Source organism: Toxotes jaculatrix, chromosome 15 (genome assembly GCF_017976425.1).
Source record: "Toxotes jaculatrix isolate fToxJac2 chromosome 15, fToxJac2.pri, whole genome shotgun sequence".
Lineage (NCBI taxonomy): Eukaryota > Metazoa > Chordata > Actinopteri > Toxotidae > Toxotes > Toxotes jaculatrix.
The window spans coordinates 9479901-9499163 of record NC_054408.1 but is presented as its reverse complement, the minus strand read 5'-3'; the positions used below and the strand labels follow the sequence as shown (position 1 = coordinate 9499163).

At 44.3% G+C, this 19263-nt stretch overlaps 1 protein-coding gene across 1 annotated transcript; it reads right to left on the bottom strand.

The window, feature by feature from the left end:
- Positions 1-410: 410 nt before the first annotated feature.
- Positions 411-13417, bottom strand: irs2b (insulin receptor substrate 2b). Its single transcript, XM_041056798.1, has 2 exons — positions 9760-13417; positions 411-2862 (listed from the first exon to the last, which is right to left on the bottom strand). The coding sequence occupies exons 1-2, from the start codon at positions 13124-13126 to the stop codon at positions 2858-2860; spliced, it is 3372 nt and encodes a 1123-aa protein (XP_040912732.1). The 5' UTR covers positions 13127-13417; the 3' UTR covers positions 411-2857.
- Between the last annotated feature and the right edge of the window lie 5846 nt (positions 13418-19263).

Sequence of the window (19263 nt, the reverse complement as noted above, 5' to 3'; positions counted from 1 at the left end):
TTTATTCCCTCCCAGTTCCAGGGGCTGTTTCAACATGCTGGTCTAATTACTATTGCTGGGGGTGGGGACTGGGAGGCAAGCAGAGAAAAACAATAACAATGCTAATGCTGGAGACAATGCTAGGTTAGGCCTCCACCCAATTCTTGATACATGCTTTCTCAACAGGGAGCAGGGCTTTAAAAACACTCAGAGAAAACAAGGAGGGACAAGGGAAATGAAAGAATCAAGATGTGTCGTCTCTTTCCTTCTCCCATTCCTAATGAGGGTTTTCTTAATGAAAGAGGGAGGAATCTGAATCGAAACATCTGCTCTAGCGAGTGCCTATTCAAAGGGAGAGATGAAAAGCTAGTGCTTGTTTGTGATGTGACGGGGAGGAGAGAGGGAGGAGGACAGAAACACAGGCGAATGGCTCTCTTAAATAACATCATTATTTATTGCATGTGTCTATAAAGAATCAATACAATCTAAAGCAATGAACTAAGTTTAAATTATCATCTCTTAGTAGCATCACAATATGCAAGATATGAAATATTTACAATGAAAGACACAGCAAGATAAGCCCAGGCCCGTATCGTAACCTTTAGATGCTGCATAAAAACTTGAAACATTATCCAAATGCAAAACACTGCTCAAAACAAACAGAAAAATGTTTCCATTTCAAATTTGAAGAAAAAGCGTACAAACAGCAAAAATCTGATTTAAGGTTTAACAAACACTATTAACAGTATTTATACATTTGGTACATCTTTGTAAACTAATTTTCAAAAGTGTAAATATTGCATATATGCCATTTGTGTTGGACCTTAGTAACAAGAATTAACTATGTCAAGTAATAATGATTTCTCTTAAAATCTTTTTGAGAATTACAGCATTAGAAAATGTCCTCATAGTGGCATCCATTTCACATGACTATCCCATGACAGTTTAAAAAAAAAAATCAAAGCCAAACCATACTGGTTAGCATATAACTTAATTAGTGCTTTTGTTGTATCAGAAAGTTCACTCAAACACATACTATGTACAGTACAAACAACATAAGTTACTTAACTTAACATCTCTCAAAGTTTCGCAGCGTTTGTTTAGATGTAATGCTCTGTAACATCGCACTATTTACAGTATATAGGCAAAGGTTAAGTACCAGTGAATTCAGATAAATAATAAGATACTTCCCCTGGTTTGTCTCTTTTATTCGGCTTGTGTCTGTATTATAGTCTCCATTCGGTACCTCTGCATGTTTCATTATTGTTGTTGCAGTTGTTGTGGTGTTTGTTGGGTTGTGTGTTCCCAAGCTCGGAACACAGCATGTACTACATTCAACGTGTCTTGTGTTACAATCTAGAAAGTTTGTAAGTGCAAGACCATGCAGTGGAGGTCATGAATTCAAGCTATCGAGCGGCTCATTGAACAGCCAGTCAGACTGCGTCCTGCATTCACCACATTGCTCAGTGCTGCCTGGTGTGGTGTGACAGACCTCCACAATGAGGCATCAGGTGAGAAATTGTAAGATACTGGGCTGTCCAGCTAATCTGTATAAATAACTTCAAACATTCATGTTCCCATCTCTCATCCTCACAGGTCATAACTTCCTGCAGGCTGTGTGGGTGTGCAGGATATAACAGGTGAACAGTGGGTGAGTTGGTAAAGTGTATAAAGGTGCTGAGACTTGGGCTCAGACAGGCCACAGATCAGGTGGTCAGGTCCTTGGACCTTGTTCATGCTGCATTGTTTGGATGCGTGACACCTGCAATGCATGTGTGATGCAATGCAATGTCAAGTATTCCTCTAAGGTCCTCTAAGTATTCTTTTAGTGTGTATGAATCCTCCATCTCAGACGTATTAATAAATATATTACTCTGGATTTTTAATACATAATCTTGTCATAAATGTAAGTGTGAAGAGAAGGAACTTAATCTCAGAGAGGCTGTCTCTCATTCAGCTCTGATGCACATTCAGTCTCTAGGATGATCGGTTGAATCTTTGATATACTGCGTGTTTATAGGTCCAAACTAAAAAGATCCATCAGGTGGGGGCTGATGGTTAGAGTAAGGCTTTGGATTGGCAATTCCTAAAAAACATTCACCTCTGAAAATAAATATTTTATATATATTTCTACTGTGTGAATTGGTACCAACCTGGTTTTTGCTGAGGTAGGTTTTTTTTTTTTTTTTTTAAGCAAATGTTAACTTTGATTTTTAAATCTGTTCATTAATGCCACCTCTTCTTGCAGTACAATCTGTATAAAAATGTACACACACATTTTCAATTTACTGCATACAGACATGATAAATAAATAAATACATGTAATGTATGCATGTAAGTTTTTTTTTTTTTTGCGTGTATGTGTGGGCACATGTACTCTCCAGGTTTGGTTCACAGGTTTTCGGGTGAGGGTTTCTGGCAGCTCTTGACTGAAGCCAAAAGAAAGCCAGTTGAAAGTGTATGAATGGTTATAATAACAACAATAATTAACATAACAATATACTGCAGAATAATTTTGCAGGCCTACGTACAGAGATAAATAGATAAATAGTTACCTATCTATAGTTAGAGTTAGAAGTCCGTTTAAGTTCTTGTTATTTTTATTTTTTCTAGTACTACAGCAGCGATGGCGCCTGAATGTTTTGGTGCCAAGAAAAGCGGAGGGAAGATTTGGGGCAATGGTCAAGTGTCCGTGTTTCCATGGCGATGGTCGTCCCCCATGACCCTTGAAGGCAGCAAAGAGGTCAAAGGACATCGGCTGCAGCGCATGGTCCAACTGTCGCTGTGGCGACCTCGTCACTTGGCTGCAGCGAAATCCTACGTTCACAGGAAAAGGAGGGAGACGGGGAGGATGACGGGCGGGAGGACCCATCAGCCTTCATTCTGAAAGAAGAAGAAGACAAGAAAAAAAAACACAAGTGAGTTTCATGTCATGTGATTACAGAGACAAACCTGCATGTAACTGAATGAGATATCCCAGTCAATACTCCATCAATTTACGTGTGTACATACAGTGCATGTGATTAATTACATAAGACAAACCAATAGAAGAGAATAAGGGCTCTTCCAGGGACCTGCCTTTGTGTGTGCGTGTGTGTGTGTACATGTGTTTGTGTGGGAGAGAGTGTGTGTATTCCTCAGCTGGTAGACACTGGAGTGGCAGGTGCTTTCACGGCAGGGTAAAAACAGAGTGGCATTTAGCACTGCAGCTGACACAGGGCAGCAACAAAGAACAGCAAAAGAGACAGTAACAACACTCCCACACACCAAAACACACACAGACACACACTCTGGTATTCTTGATTGCATACCTGCAGAAGCTAAATAAACAAAGATTTACTCCCACACACACACACCAAAGCTGTGTATTTTCACATACTATAAACTCAGTGTCTTGAGAGTGTCGCTTTTCTCCCAGTGGAAAGCTGCGCTGACTCTTGCCCCTGTGTACTTGTTTGTGAGGTTTCATTTGCATGCAGAGCTATCAAATGGGAGCGGAAGTCTTGGCAGACACATACACACACACACACACAGCCCTTGTATGTGGCTGCATTTCTTCCCTCATTCGCCGTCTCCTCTCCCTCTTCCCCAGCCGTGAACAAGAGCTGTTTTCACAAAGCTGGATGTGATCGTCATTCTCTAAAACAAACCTGGCATTCAGAGTCCCCAGTGCCCCCCCCCCCCCCCCCCCCACCATCTCCCACCATCTCCCACCATAAACACACACACGTCTGTTCGCCCTCTTTTTACATACTTGCTGTAAACGAAAATCTGATGTTAATGTCAAAACTTAAAGCTTTATAAACACAACCCTCATTGATGACCAAAACATCAGAGAGGGGGAAAAAACACATTGAAGAGGCGAAAGTGTTTCCACAGATGCTCAGGAATGCAAAAAATATGGAACCACAGAGTTCATTTGAAAAATAAAATAATTGATTTCACTCCTGTGGCCACCTGGGCTGGCTGGGGCTCGGCAGAGACAGAAGAAAATAGAAACACTGGGATGGGAAGTGGTGGAAAAACCACAGTAACAGAATCAACCTGACAGAGAGGAACGGGAATGCAGTGAGGTCATGGGACCGACGGTCCATAACAATCTGAATGTGTGTGTGTGTGTGTGTGTGTTTTTTTTTTTTCTGGAGGGGCTGGGTTAGTCAGTGGCCTGTAGAGGCAGACACTTGGGTGAGAATGACTGAGATCTACCGGGAAGGAGAGCTGAATCACTAACAGCTCAGATTAGCAGCTAGGTGTACACATGAACATAAACACTCTAAAACATTATGAGTCCCCACTGAGGGACTAATAAAGGATTTCTTATCTTATTATTGTATGAACAATGCAAGTGGACAATGTGGTGTATAGGGACTCGCCAGACAGACCATTCAAACACATGCTGATGGAAGAAAAGTATGGGTGGGCGGGGAGATTTTTTGGGGGGAGATGGGGTGACGGGGGAGGGGAGGGGGGGTTATTGAGAGAAAGGGACAGAGGTCCAGCGGGGGAATGAACCCAATGGCTCCTACCCCTCCTTTTTTTGAGCACATACACACATCCCTCCACCCCTCCCAACCACCCATGTCTGTGCCCCCTGTCCCAACCCTACACACACATATGTGCACACACACACACAGGCTCTGTTCATTATTTATTTAGTTCTCACAGGCTAAATTTAGCGCTGCTCCATTCACGGTTAGGACACACACACAGGCATGCATTAGCAGCCTCCTCTCCAGTGCTTCTGAGGCAGTGTAAACAAGTGCCCCGTGTCTGTTGATGCATCGCCTGCTTGAGTAGTTTCATGTTGTTGCAGAGTTAAGTTAATGGGCTTGTAGGGGAACTGCTCCAACTGTACTTCTGAACAGCGACAGCAAGGAAGGAAGAGGATCACCAACTGTTTTGTTTTGTTTTTTAAATATATGCATGCTGGAAATCAGGCTTTGGAAAACAACAAAACTGATGTTAGGAGCAGGTTCCCTCCCATAGATAGGGAGAGATCAGCAGGCTCAGATATGTTCTGTTTACATTCCTGCCCTGCTGGCTCCTCCCTGATCTACAACAGTGCTCCACCAAACAAATACTAGCCCCTTTTACACAGCCTGTTCAAGACAGGAATGTTGTGCCTTTATTCCATCTTGCTGTTCTGTACAAAAGGTACAAACAGGAAATGGCTGGGTTGGGGACCTTGCTGGTCCACCTTTAAGCTGGCAGTGGAGGTAATCACAGAGCTGACGGAGAGCTGGATTGGCTGCACAGACGCAGACAAGCAAAGGCATGATGAGGGGTCTTCCTGATGGTAATAGAGCAGGATGTCTGTTGTGTGCTACTGACTGACTCTTCACCTCTGACCTCCCACACCTCTGTCTGACCAACAAAACAACAACCTAATGTTATGACCAGTGTCTAATGTTATGCTTGACTCCGTAATCGCCAAAAACTTCTATGGAAAACCATTAATACAGCAATGTGGTCCAAAGACTCTGAGAAGAGTTTACAATGAGCTAGTCTGTTTATGAATGACTCAGCCTTTAACCACTGGACTAAACTGAACTTACCTGATGTTGTGTATGTGCGTGTGCGTGCATGTGTATGTAATTACTATATGGCAAGTGCACACATAGAAGCTCTATCTCTTCCTCTACCTCCAGAAAAACAAGCTCCTCAACAATGTCTAATCCTGAAGTGAATGTAATCCCTCTTACCTCCAAGCTAAATTGAGGATATGGTATGTTGACTTTGTTTTTATCTAGTGTTGGAACATCCTGCCCTACTTTGCTCAAAGAGTTATGTATCAGGCAGTCAGGAGTGCTGTGTATGGGTATCTGTCAGGGAGGCGTGTACAGGACAGGTGAGGACAGAGACTGTATGTTCCTCAAAAAAAATACTGTACGTCATCAAGTAGAGCTATTGTTTGTGGAGTTAAATGTTCTCGGCTAAGAAAAGGCTCCTTCACTGCAAATTTGTAATATGATATATAAGCATTAGTACAACCTAGTAAAGTGCTCTTTGTACAGGAAATACTCTATATATGATGATGATGATGATGATGATGACGATGTGTGCAGTCTCACTGTACTCATGAGTTGTGCTGTCAAAAAACATGAAACCTGATAGACAAATACATGAATATAGTTGCTTCTTGTATTAAAAAGGTTTAGCAGCTAGCTCCTGATTCTCATATGTCAGACTTTCCAGTATGAAGTATATGCAGCTCTGGACATTTCAAATCAATTGTTCAAAGCACTTGGCTTTGTGTTATTGTGCTTGGCAGTGTGAGATAAACCAAGAAGCAAGAGGAGTGAGAGTCTTGTTAGAAGCTCTAATCAGATATGATTAGCTAATTGTTTAATGCATCGTTAGACAATCCTCTATGGCCTCTGGTGTGAAAAGCCAATCAGAGCCAGTCCACTGAGGTCAGATAACAACAGGAAAAACACAAGGCTGGAACACACCGGTGTGGTGAAGGAGTGTGTTTGTGTGTGTAAGGGGGGTGGGGAAGGTTGAATCACATGATTTCTGAAAAACAGAAACCAATGCCTGCAGAGAAGAAAAGGAGAAACGGGGGAGGAGGAGGAGAGGCATAGGAGGAAAAGGGGGGGTTGGTGTATGGCTTCTTGAAACTGCTTCGCCACACCCCCACCTTCTCCCCGCTGTTGTTGTGGCAGATGGTGGCCAGTCATTAGCGTATTGTCACTCTCCTCTGAAGGGCCAGATAACCAGTGAGCACTGCTTGGCGGGGCAGGTGCAAAACCCCTGACCCCCCTACCCCTCCACCATCTGCTGATGGTTGTGTATATGTACCCACACAGAGACGAAGACACACAAAGTGGAAGTGTGTGTGTGTGTGTGTGGTGCCGGGGGGGGGGGGTAGTCTGGGCCCACAAATGGAGAGTGGAGAGTCGGTTTTTTCCCTGACCCCCTCCCAACGCACATAGGACTGTTTTTAGCTAGAGAGAGAATCATTAGTTAACTGAGGACTGAAGAGAGAAAAGAAAATGACAGGGGGATGATAAAGACGCTTTTACGGAGACAAGAGAAGTGGTAATACAAATGTACTGTAAAAGGAGCAGCCAAAGAAAGGGAGTAAAAAAGTTGTAAAAATAGGACACATGCCTCTATTTTTCTTTACCAGTAGGTGTGTGGACTTCTGGAAATGCCGTGATGGCGATATCTCTCACAAAGCCTCTCTCACACACACACACACACACACTAACTCACACACAAACACACAGTTCTAGTTCAAAGGTCAAGAAACTGACATGTTCGGCAGGGCCAGAAAGTGTGCACTGAAAGCTTAACAGCCCCCCCTCTCTCTCTCCTGCACTTAGGGTCAGGGCCAAAACCCAAACAACAACAGTGCAACATACCAACTAACAGACTCAACAAACACCAGCCAGGTAAGATATGCTTCCATATTTGCATGTTTGTTGAGCTGGGAAGCAGTATCTCTCTCCCTCTCCACCTCTACCTCACACCACATTGCCAAATGAGGACAGGTGATTTGTATTTCCCTAATCTGCCTGTTTCAAACTGATGTACTGAATGGAATAAAAACCATGGCTCGTGTGGGTGGTGAAGCCTGTCCTCTTGTAGTAAACAGGTCTACCCTCTCTTTCTCTCACACACACAAGAAACCGAAGGGTTATATGTCTTGCTGCACTGGTCACAAACGCAAGATACAAAGAAATTTGTTAGGAAGGGTTTATATAAGATACAGCAGCAAAGACCAACTCTTACTGGAACAACACTCATCTCCATTGCTTTGTGTTTTTTTTTTTCTTTCTTTCCTTCTTACTCTTCCATTCCTCCCCCTCACTCTCTCCCTTCCATCAGCCAAAAGCTCAATTGTCTATTTTGTTGGACTTGAAAAAAACAAGTCATCCATCTATCCATCCATCACCATTGTTGTTTGACCTCCCTCTTTCCTCCTCCTCTGCTTCTATAGCCTTGCACCACCGTCTCCACTGAGGGTCAAAATTCAACATTTGGGCCCTGAGACATAAAAGTACCAGGACACAATAAACTGATGACGTCCCAATAAAAATGGGAGGCTCTCAATAGATATGAGGGTGCACATGTATGTGTGTGTGTGTGCCTGGTTTACGTCATATTTTACGTCATGTTCATCCAAACATTAGTTTTGAATTAGTCCTGTGTAAAACTGTTTCATTGGCATGTTTATGAAGTTGTTCACAGTGGAAAAAAAGAGAATCCTCCCATCCCCCCTCTGAGTCCATCCCACCAGGTTAGAAAAACAAGTGAGCATTCACCTCTCCCAGCAACCTTTGCACACTGCCCGCATTCCACTCCTGAAACCCAGTACCTGACAACTGATAAACAACTGACTCACTTGTTTTTCTGGGGAACCCGATGGCTTCCACCAAGCTCCACACTAGCTGTGCTCACAGCATTAGAGCCAACACAGACAGAGACAAACACAGACAACTTGGTTGTGAAACTACAAGCAGCAATTAAATTCTTGTATTTCACCATGAGGAACACTGACTCCTGACTCACGATGATCCTAACACACTGTGTTTTCTTTTTAAACAACAGCAGCTTCTGACATGCCCCTGCCAGGTCATCTATCCCGGTACATAATCCCTGCCATTTAGAGTGCGTGAAAAGCCGCTGATGCAACAGCAAATAATTGAGGTGAAAGGTAATATTTTGATGGCAACGGTTCTTTCCCAAAAAGACAGCAAGGATTTCACAGCTTTTTCACACACATACCAGTCTTATTAAATGCTAGCCTACATTCTACACTATGATATAATTTTTTTCCCCACTGTATGCATATCATGTGTCACTGACTCATATTAGATGTTTTTTTAAATAAAAAAAAAAGGCGTCATGAAGGGGAAACCAGAGCCCACCATTCACACACACACACACACACACAGAAGAGCAACATCAAGTAAGAGATTAAAATATATCTGGTCATTGTTTTCAAAATAAAACTGTTTCAAAATAAAATAAAATCTAATTTAAATCAAGTGAATCCTGAATTGAAATACAGCTTATGTTTTAGGAGTTGTAAAAATGTATGGATACACTAATTCTAAGCTCTTAATTTTGGACAGAACCTGCTTGTTTTCCGGCGCTACTGCTCCAACATCTCTGTGCAGTTTCAAACATAAAAAAAACCGACACAAGCAAAAGTTCTCCTCAGTGTCACGCAGCTTTGAGATCTGTTGATGTGTCATGGGTGTGACGAGTAAGTGACTAATGCTATCTAAACATCACAGCCTACACCCAACAGCAATGCTCAGAACAACTTTACCTCCCCAGACTCCTATGGCCTGTGTTTACATACCAAAAATTGCTTTTCTAACACACATGTATGAGTTTGTAACTAGTGTAAATGAAATATTGGATCCAACTGATTAACACTGTAAGCTACATTTGATTACATAACAATCTAGGTTGTTATTACTAGGGAGTTAATCCTGTTTTGTAAAGCAGAGACACAAACTAAAAAATAAATAGTGTTATGTTTAGCAGTCAGTGAGTTATCAATTTTAAACACGCAGGCTCTGCTGTAGACGTACAAACAAAGCCGTCTGTTTTCAGCACATTCTCTGAAAGATAGTCTTTACTCTCAACTTTGGAATGAAAATGTTCTCAGAACTGCTGCTTAGCAACGAGCAGCCTATCTCCACAGAGTAAACAGTGGCCCTGAGGCGGATCTCTAACGTACTCAAGCCCTGACACCACTCCCTTCATGAATGAAAACCTACTGAATGAATGAGTGTGTGCGACATGTATGAAAACACTCACCTTTCACAGCAGCAGCAGTTTCCTTGAATCCCAGGCTGGCGTAAGGGCTACTGTTGAAACCATTCATGCCACCCTTGCAGCCACAGGCTGTCTTGAACCTCAGGAGTCCATCACAGCCCCCTAACCTGCATCCTCCAAAGTTTCCCTCCATCAAGTTTAAGGCAATGTAATTCAGTCCATTTTGATAACCAGCTGAGGTCTCCCTGCACATGGGGCTGTTGCTGCCATAGTCCTCGTCAGGTCCCTCAGAGCTGCGAACAGAGCGGGATACATTCTCCACAGAGGCAGAGCTGTGCCGTTTGGTGTCGTGGGCAAATGATGGACACACAGGTGTGACAGTGGTGGTGGAGGAAAAAGTCTCAGAACTGTGCCGCCGGCGCCCTTGAGGGTCCGCCCTGATCACTTTGGCCCCCCTGTGTGGATCCACGGGGGTGACAGATAATGAAGGACCCCCCATGAGAAAAGAGTCCTCTGGCACATGGGGCACCCCATCCACAATGCTGCTCTCAAGGCTGAGTCTCTGGACACAGGCAGTAGGACTGGTGGGGAGGGAAGCAGCATCAGTGGTGCAGAGAGCAGGGAGAGGGGCATGAGGGCTGAAAGTCATCTCAGTGTAGTCATCCTTGACTGAAGCAGGCTGACACACCAGGCTCACCTGCTGTTGGAGAGGATATTCCTCTACCATCCCCCTCTCCTCTGTCTGTCCCTCTGTGCTTTTCTCCTCTTCTTCCTCCTCATCTCCCTGCATGCTTTGCTGGGCATTCACCAGAGGAGAAGTCAAGACTTCAGGCGTGTGGTTTAGGCACCCTGCAGGGGAGGAACCACTAGCTTGTTGTGAACCAAGGTGACCTGGGGAGCTGACGTCAACATTAGCATAGAGTGGTGGGGATCCCCTCTTTCCACACATTAAACTCTCAGAGGACTCGGAGCTCTCTGACACTGTGGATGCCAGTGGGTCGCAAGTAGCGCTGCTAAAGTCTATGTTGATGTACTCTCCGGGGCTGCGCGGCTCTGAGGGAAGGGGGTGCTCGCTCATACATGGTAATGTTTTGAGGGATTCCAGAGCCAGGCGGGTGGGCCGACACACCCTACTCCGGTGTACCAGACCCCCATCAATCCGTGCCAGTCTGAGAGGAGATGGAGCAGAGGATGGGGTGCCTGGTGTTCCTGGAGAGCTGCTGGCTACTGAGTCTCCTGGAGAGACAGGACAATAGTTGGACTCCTCTTCTATCCGCTGTCTCTGTAAACTCATCACCACATACTGGTCTGTGTCTGTGGACCCGTTGCGCTGCAATGGACCTTTAAGTGAGCGTGGTAGGGAGCTGTACGAATAAGGCTGTCTGTGATGTTGTTGGGGGTGGGGATCTCCTCCTGTGGGACTAAGGATGTAGTCTGGGGGTGTGAGAGACACCAGAGGGTCAACTGGAGACATATTCAGGTACTCTCCGTTAGAGAGCTTTCCATCAGTGCTCTCCACTGACATCTTGGTTCCACACCACATGCGCATATAGCCACTGTCCTCCAGAGAAACACTCCCAGGGGAGTCTGTGCGTGGGGCCAGCCCTGCTGAAGAGGAGTGTGAACGTGGATTGATGATCTGCTTCGGAGCAGAGACACACATGGGGCTCATGGGCATGTAGGGGTCATCCTTAGACCCCGGTGTCTGAGGTGTCACACCTGGCATCATGGGCATATAGCCACTGTCAGCTTGGAGACCGTTAGATCCAATCTGGACATCCCTGTAATCCTCAGGATAGGTCCCTTTAGGGGAGGCAGTGTGGCTCCTGCGAGAAGACTGGCTTCCGCTGGTGTATGTGGCCCTCATGAGAGTATACTCATCTAGGGATGCTGAAGATACTTGCGGGGGACCCCTCTGCTGGCGAGGGGTGGTGAGGGAGTATGTGCGCTTTCGATAAGCCTTGTCCAGTTCCGGTAACCGACGGTAACCATTCTGTTTCTGTCGTTCCATCACCATATAGCCATCAAGCTCACTGCTGTCCCGGGAGGGGGGGGTGTCAGCTTTGATAGACTCCGGAGTGTTGCTACGGAGGGTGAGCGGTAGCCTGAGGTCCCGTGCATCTGCAGGACTAGAGCCATACTCCTCACACGATATAAAGCCAGCATCACTAGGGGAGCCTGAGAAGGAGGCACTGCAGCTTGAGGGGCGAGGAGCACTGCTGTCCGGGCAGGAGGACAGACTCACTAGGCTAGGGGTGGCTATGGGCGGGGAATGAGACAGTGGCATGGACATGGACTTACTGTGCTGGAGGGAAGAAGATTCAAATGTCCGACAAGGGCGAGTTGTAATGGTGTGAGATCTGCTTAGGAGGGTTCTGTGCACCCCCGGGCTAAGTGGGCTCCCAGTCACTGACATGGGGCGTGTCATGGTGCCATCGCCCTCGCTGGCCGTGCGTATTCGACAGGAGGAAAATTTGCTCACAGGAGAGGTAGCAGCCATGCTGTCTGTGCGTGATCGCCGGGGAAGCCCGGTCTGACTTGGGGGGAGATTGTTCAAGTGCCTCCGAGTGGGCACAGAGATTGGGTTTGTACCAGATGACTGGCTTTTGCTGCGCGGACGGAACTCCGACAGCTCCTTCATGGCTTTCATCGCCTCCAAGATTGTTTCGTGGATGTTTTGTGCCACCACGGAGTCATCAGCTTGCATCCATAACTCCCCGGGTCCAGTGGCTGCGGATCTCCCCACTTCAATGAAGAAAAAGCTGTCAGAGTGGCCGCACCTCCGGATATTCATCAGCTGTAAGATGACGGAGGCAATCTCTGAGTTCAGCTTGACAAAGCTGATAGTCCGGCTGGAGAGACACAGCCTGTACACCCCGGTCAAATTTCTGCTCTGCCCCAGGCCTTTGGATTTCAGATTAACTTGCCATACCTCCTTGTAGACAGCGGTGACCGGCGTTATTACACCGTAGCTCGCCTCGTCGAAGCCAACCAGCGAGGACGCTGAGTTGGACGCCGAGCCGTCATACACTTTCCCCTCTGCTATTAAATCCGTTAGTACTCGGTACCAGCTCTCCTGCTCCTGCTCGTTTTCCGCCGCCACGGCGAAATATTCATCCTTGGTATAAAGAGCAATAAGATATTTGTATTTTGCGTCCGCTCGCTTGTTGATATTGAGGCAGCAGTCTAGAGGAATAACTCTCTTCGCGGCCGATTTGTTTTTCCATTTCTTCTCGCTCTCGTAGTACTCCAGCCGCGCAGGGAAACCTTCGCTCGGCTCTTTCAAAACAAAAAAGCGCTTGTGCCCGTGTTTCTGCTTCTTAAGATATCCGCATTTCTTGATGTTGCTGTTCACGTTCGCATTGCTGGGTAATAACGACTGATCTCCCGTGTTTGGCGGACTCGCCATTCTCGCGTCCTCTGCGATCAGACACAATGCTTTTTTTTCCTCGAGTTGCAAAAGAAACGACTCGCTTTATTTTAATCCTCTATTTCCAGAGCCGGTTGTGCGTTCGTTCGTCTTCTCCCACAGCTGAGCAATAAATAACACATGTCTCCTAGTGTCCGGGCTTAGGAGGGGAAACAACATGTGACGATCTACACATCCAGCTCTGGTTTAAAAAAAGAAGGGAAAGGAGAAGGGAAAAAAATACACACACACACACACCGATAGTGGGTGGTGCGCAGTCAGCTCATTGGGCCTATTGGTGGAAACGGGATGAATGCTGGAGTGAGATGGCTTCGTTCAAAGGAGAGAGAGAGAAGGAAAAGGCCCTCCTACTATCACTCTGCCCTCTTCCGACTCATTTGAGCGTAGTCAGTCAGGACTGTAGCTTTATTTATAGCAGCTCTGGTCCTATGATCTAACACTTGGCCACTGTGAGGATTTTTTATCAGGATATGTATAGGCCTACCAAACAAAATGTTCTTGAACTATAAAGCCCGCATCTGCGTAATTGAAGGGGTTGGGGTGGATTATAAAACACATTAGACAGACAGTTACCCAAATATACAGGCTAATTATATGCAGAGTGAAGGAGTAAGGCATGATGGATATTTTGGAAAGTTAATTTACTTCTAATTCTTATTTATTAGGCTACTGGGTTTTTTTTTAATTCACACAGCCCATGCTTTTCGCAGTGATGTTTTCCACAACCCCTTGATTATATTTCAACGTGACTGTAGAGGGAGTCATTCCAGTCTCTCTCTCCAACTGGTAAACACCAGCTAGTCGAGACTGCAGCTTTGTCACAGGAATTTAATATTCCCTCTGCGTCATCAAACCAGTGCGCATTCACGACCTGAACGGGATTTTCTAGCCCCTCTTCCTTCATCAGTCCGCAGCGGAAGCACAGGTGTCCACGATGAATAACTAACTCGAGAATTTGGGAAGAGCAGACGCAGAGCAGCGTGTTGTATTTTATTTTATAACGCTGTCCTGCTGTATTCATTTTTGCCCGGAGCTCCCGGCGTAGCTGAGCTGCTCAGTTATGGTCCGTTTCCGGCTGCTTTGTCTCTAGTATTTGTCTTCACATTCAGAAGCAGGAGTGTGACGGCGCAACAGATTTAATAAGATGACAACGTATGTCCAAAATGTCTGAGGTTACTTTAGGTTAAAGCTTAATCAAATACGAAATAACAAACCTCCCTCTGCCAACGAAACAGAGGAATGACCCATGTATGGTTATATGAAAAAAATAAAAAAATAAGTGATCACGATGACGCAAAAAGTTCTCCTGATCTTGATGCGTCAATGCCGGTAATGTGCGTAATGATGAAACGCGGGAGCCAGCTGGGTACCGCTGTGTGGTGGTGATGAGAGTGTGCTGCTGACAGCCAATAGGCAGCCTTTGACCTGAGGGGATGAGATGCGCTCACCTCATCCTGCCCAGCAGAGGCACGGTGCTGTTTCGCTGACGAAAACAGCCTGTACGGGGTGTTGTTTTATGTCACGTTATGTGGGTCAAACGTGGCTACAGCAAACAGCCATAGAAATCACACTTAGTTACGATCTGTAATGAAGTGTGGATTAATCTAAGTCCCTATTGCCAGTTAAAGTACATCGCCTGTCAATAATCTGTAGCTGTATTGTGCCACTTTTTAATAGTCACATGTCCCATAATGATAGTATAGGGAAATCTACCCCCACCTTATTCGCACACATCCAACACCCCCCACCTTATAACCCCATTTTCTTTCAGATCCCACAGTGCTGGCTCAGCACCAAACCACCCTGTCTTCAGCGGCAAGGTCAATTACTATGTCCTGTGCATTTACACCACCAGAGGCAATGATCTGGCTACTGCCACCATGGAGAAAGAGTCAAATCAAGCAACAGCCTCTTGCCATCCTTCCCTCAAACAGTCTTTAACTTAGAGATTTGTTCCACGGGTAGTGATGCATATTTTTGTGTTCTGTGTCTTCTAGTTGCCTTCTTTTCATTATTTGAGCTGTGCCTAATGTGCTATAAATGCACATTGATATAAATAGATGTAGCAAAGTTGGCTGCCTGAACCGGGCTCAGATATCTCCCTGTAGGATAAGGAGGGTTCCCTCTCTGTTTATATTAGGTTTCCAACATGACAGACACAGGCTTGGATCTGAACCTTAACGCTCTCTGATAACAAACAACTACTGCAGACTGACTGTTTTGTGAATGTGTTGCTTTAAGTGAGTAACATTTGCGGTATCTGCTGTTGCTCAAACCTTTGATAAATTATGAGTAGTCTGTCCCCGCCAGAAGAGTTTCAAGTCCATGACAACCTGCCTTGTACATACTGACCCGACACTGGCAAGATAAACAGAAAATGGGTGGTGGGGGTGGGGGGCTACTGAGAAGTGAAAACAGAGGCAGAGGGAGTGACTCTGCTAAACCCATGAAGCATGAGAAATGCAAATGAGCTGTCTATAAAATACCACTAAGGTGGGCGATTGTCCCATAAAGTGTGCTGCTTGCAAACCCGTTCTGGTTGTGTCTGTGATATGTCTTTGCCCTTTTCTTAGGTAACTACATGAATATTTATCACCCTCCAATTTACACAGCATGGTGCATTAATTTACAAGTTAATTAAAGGGCCAGCCAAACCTGATTTACAAGGATTTAAATGGGCCTTCTCATCGTCTCCTGTTATGAAGCCATTAGGTCTTTATAGGTTCATTTATTTAGGGATGGATAGAGGTGTGACTTTAGGGGCGCATCCTGTCAAAACAGATTTTCCTTACTCTCTGGGTTTCTTTCCTTTCCTGGTGCAAGCAGTGTCCGTGCTAGAACTTTAAATGCAAGAAAACAATCGAACAGGGTTAAATAAACAAAGTGTAATAGATTATCTAAGTTCACCAGACGCCTGTGGCTTTGAGGACCTAATCTGATTTAGACTCTTCAGGCTGGCCTTCAAATACAAACGGCCTGGGTTGCCCCATTTGCTGAGTCACAAGCACATAATGTCTCAGTCACCCACTGCACTGTCACTGTGTGCGACGATTAGTTTCATAAGCTTTCAAGAAGCAGATTAGAAAAGCCAATCTGATGAGATAAGATTAAGGACAAGCAGGAGGCGGGGTGGACGGGGGGGCGCTAAAGATTAGGCTCAGTCATACTCCACTCACTGCCATGTAAGGCCCCATCAAATGAACAGCACAAACATGGATTGTTTGCATCCAAACATCACAGACACATTCCTCACACAGCCCCTGCCTTATCTCATTAGTCAAAGACAAAACAGATAATAGCTAAAGCCTGGGGTGTCTGATTCATACTGTTTTGCCAGTGTTGTTTTGATGTCTTTGTTATATATTGTCTGGAGTAGTGATTTTTTTGTTTTTAATCAGGACAGTTGTGTCAGAGACTCAATTGGATAAGTTAACCTTAGTTCCAGTGGTGACTAATGATCAGTTCACCCTAATGTTTTGTTCAAGATCCTGAGCACAACACGCCCTCTTTATCAGCCTAAAAACATACTGAACATTGTTTCACCATCTTGATAGCTCATGACTCCTTGTTGTTTTATGAGAATTGTTTACAAACCTGATTTTCAATTTGTGACATTTCAGATGTCTCTTGTAGAACGGAAGACAGATTTTAATATTTCGTCTTACTGTTTTGTCACATTAATTTTAATTTGGCAAACAAAATGAACACATATTGGTTCATGTATGGCATATGAATATATGCTTTTTTAGGGGCAATGACTTTAATGATCATTTCTGTATTTTGTTACCGTCATCAAATATGCAAGTCAAGGGTTTTATTAAGGTCAGAGGAAAAGGAACATTTGTCAGAAAAAATGTTAGGGTTTCTTTTTTTGCATTAATTTGAGGAAGCAACATCAGTCGCCGTTTATGTTTGCCTTTTTTTTCTTTGAGCATTTAAACATCTTTCCCTACTAACCCTGTACTTTCGTAAACCCAATATTGTAACCAGCTGATGATAATGAAAGCTGTTTTCCGTGCTCTTGAGCACATACAATATAGATTGCTCCGTTCAATCTCATGTTGTCTCCCATAATTGACTCGATTCCCTAATCAATACAGCAAAGGCGAAATTGAAATTTCTCTTCTGGTTAATTTTTGTGCTGATTGATCATAGGCGGGCTGACCTGGAGCAAAGACAGCATGTGCCGATAGAGATCCTTGTGTTATAGGACATGACTGCCCGCTCCTGTATTGAGCCACAGCACAAGTGATTACAGTTTTGATTACTTCAGTTAACCAACTCATTGGCATGGACTTAATATATTTTTGATTAGTCTGGGCGTTGAACGCAGTAGAATGGTACCAGAAAGTCAGTTATAGTGGTTGCTGTGTTGTGTTCAACGTCTCATCTACACTGTGTAATAACAGCTTTGCATGTTTGATTAGAAACTGTGGAGCTGTAGAGTTGTGTGTAATGTTTACTTTTTATATTTTTACATGGGACATTTTGTGATATTTTTGCTCTTAACAATGATCTCTGCCTCCTCTCCTCATAAAAGCATCACCTCTTTTCGAGAATTTGTTGTACAGAGACTCAGAATGACTTGGGTTTTCTCATTTCACAGGTCACTGATACAGATATTTATTTAATATACTCATTAGAAGGGACAGGAGACATATCAGGCAGACACAGGAGTAGTAGCATGCTTAAGTAACCAGAAGAGAAACCAATGATAATATGTTTATGTAGGCTGAATACATTCATTGAAAACATATTTATTCATGAGCACATCTTCCCCCAACAAATTACTCTCCTGGCCACACAGAGATATAACACCAGCCTGCCATCTGAAATCTTATCTCTCTGTAGCTTTGATTAAACACATATGAATGCATATGATATTCGGGCTCCATAATACCATCATCAGTCATTTGTCATAATTATGCGTTATCTGGAGTCATGTGGTTTGACATAAATGACAATGATACATGAGCCCCCTCTCTGCCTCAGTCAGAACAGGGGGAAACTTATGACTGTGACGGAAAGAGTGTATAAAAATGACTCTCGGGTTTGTCTCTGTTCATACAGAATGATTTTCGTTTTTGTCCCCGTTCATTAGGACATCTGAGGCTATCACAGAAGTCAAGACATTTTCTTGGAGAACCCGGTGATACGTGCCAGCTCATTGACTGTAGAGGAAATTGTAGGCAGTGTTTGGGTCATGACAGTGATATTTTTTGCCCACTGTAACATAATGACAAATCACTTTGTAGATGTTGTTTCCGCAGAGTCAGTCACAGTCCACACACAGATAAGTAGAAGGAAGATTAAAAGAATGTAGGTGGCATGTACAGTATTTAAAACAGAACTGTTTTAAGTAGGAGTGTGTAGGAAGTAACCCATTCCTGCTTGTTTGTGTGTGTGTGTGTGTGTGTGTAGTTTCAGCGTGCATTGATTTTTGCTGTGACTTAGCCTCAGCTGACCCGCTGATCTAATATTCTTTTTCTTCTCGAAAAAAACACACATTCTGCCTTCCTCTTGTTCTGTCTCTCTCACACAAACAAGTCCACACACTCAAACTACACGCACACACACAGACACACACATACACACACACACCCAAATGAATGCACTACTACTCTCTGTTTTGTGCATTTGATTGTCTGGTCATGATAAGAAAACCCAAATTATTTCACATGAGGGTAAATGAGGTAAATATGAATGAACCACATTTATTCTGTGTGTCTGGCTCCTCCCTGTCTGTCCTCTATATCACACTGTTTCTCAGTAAATACCACAGCTGAGCGGAGATGCCCACCACAGATTAACAAATAATTTAACTTTAATTGAGGACATAAAAAAAAGCACAGAAATGTGACTTTTATTTAATTGAGACAGAGAAGGTCAGTTTTAAGGGAAACCTGAATACACTTGCTTAAAAAAAACACAATGGCAGTCTGGTAAGATAAACACAGCACTGGTTAAGGATGATCTCAACAGTTTGGATCACATGATGTTAAAGGTCAGGGTTTATAATCTCTGGAGGTCCCGAGGATTGAACCCAAGCCCTCAAAATTCCAGAATGGCCTCATTACTCTCCCTTAACTCTTACCTCTGCTGTTTCAACTGAGACA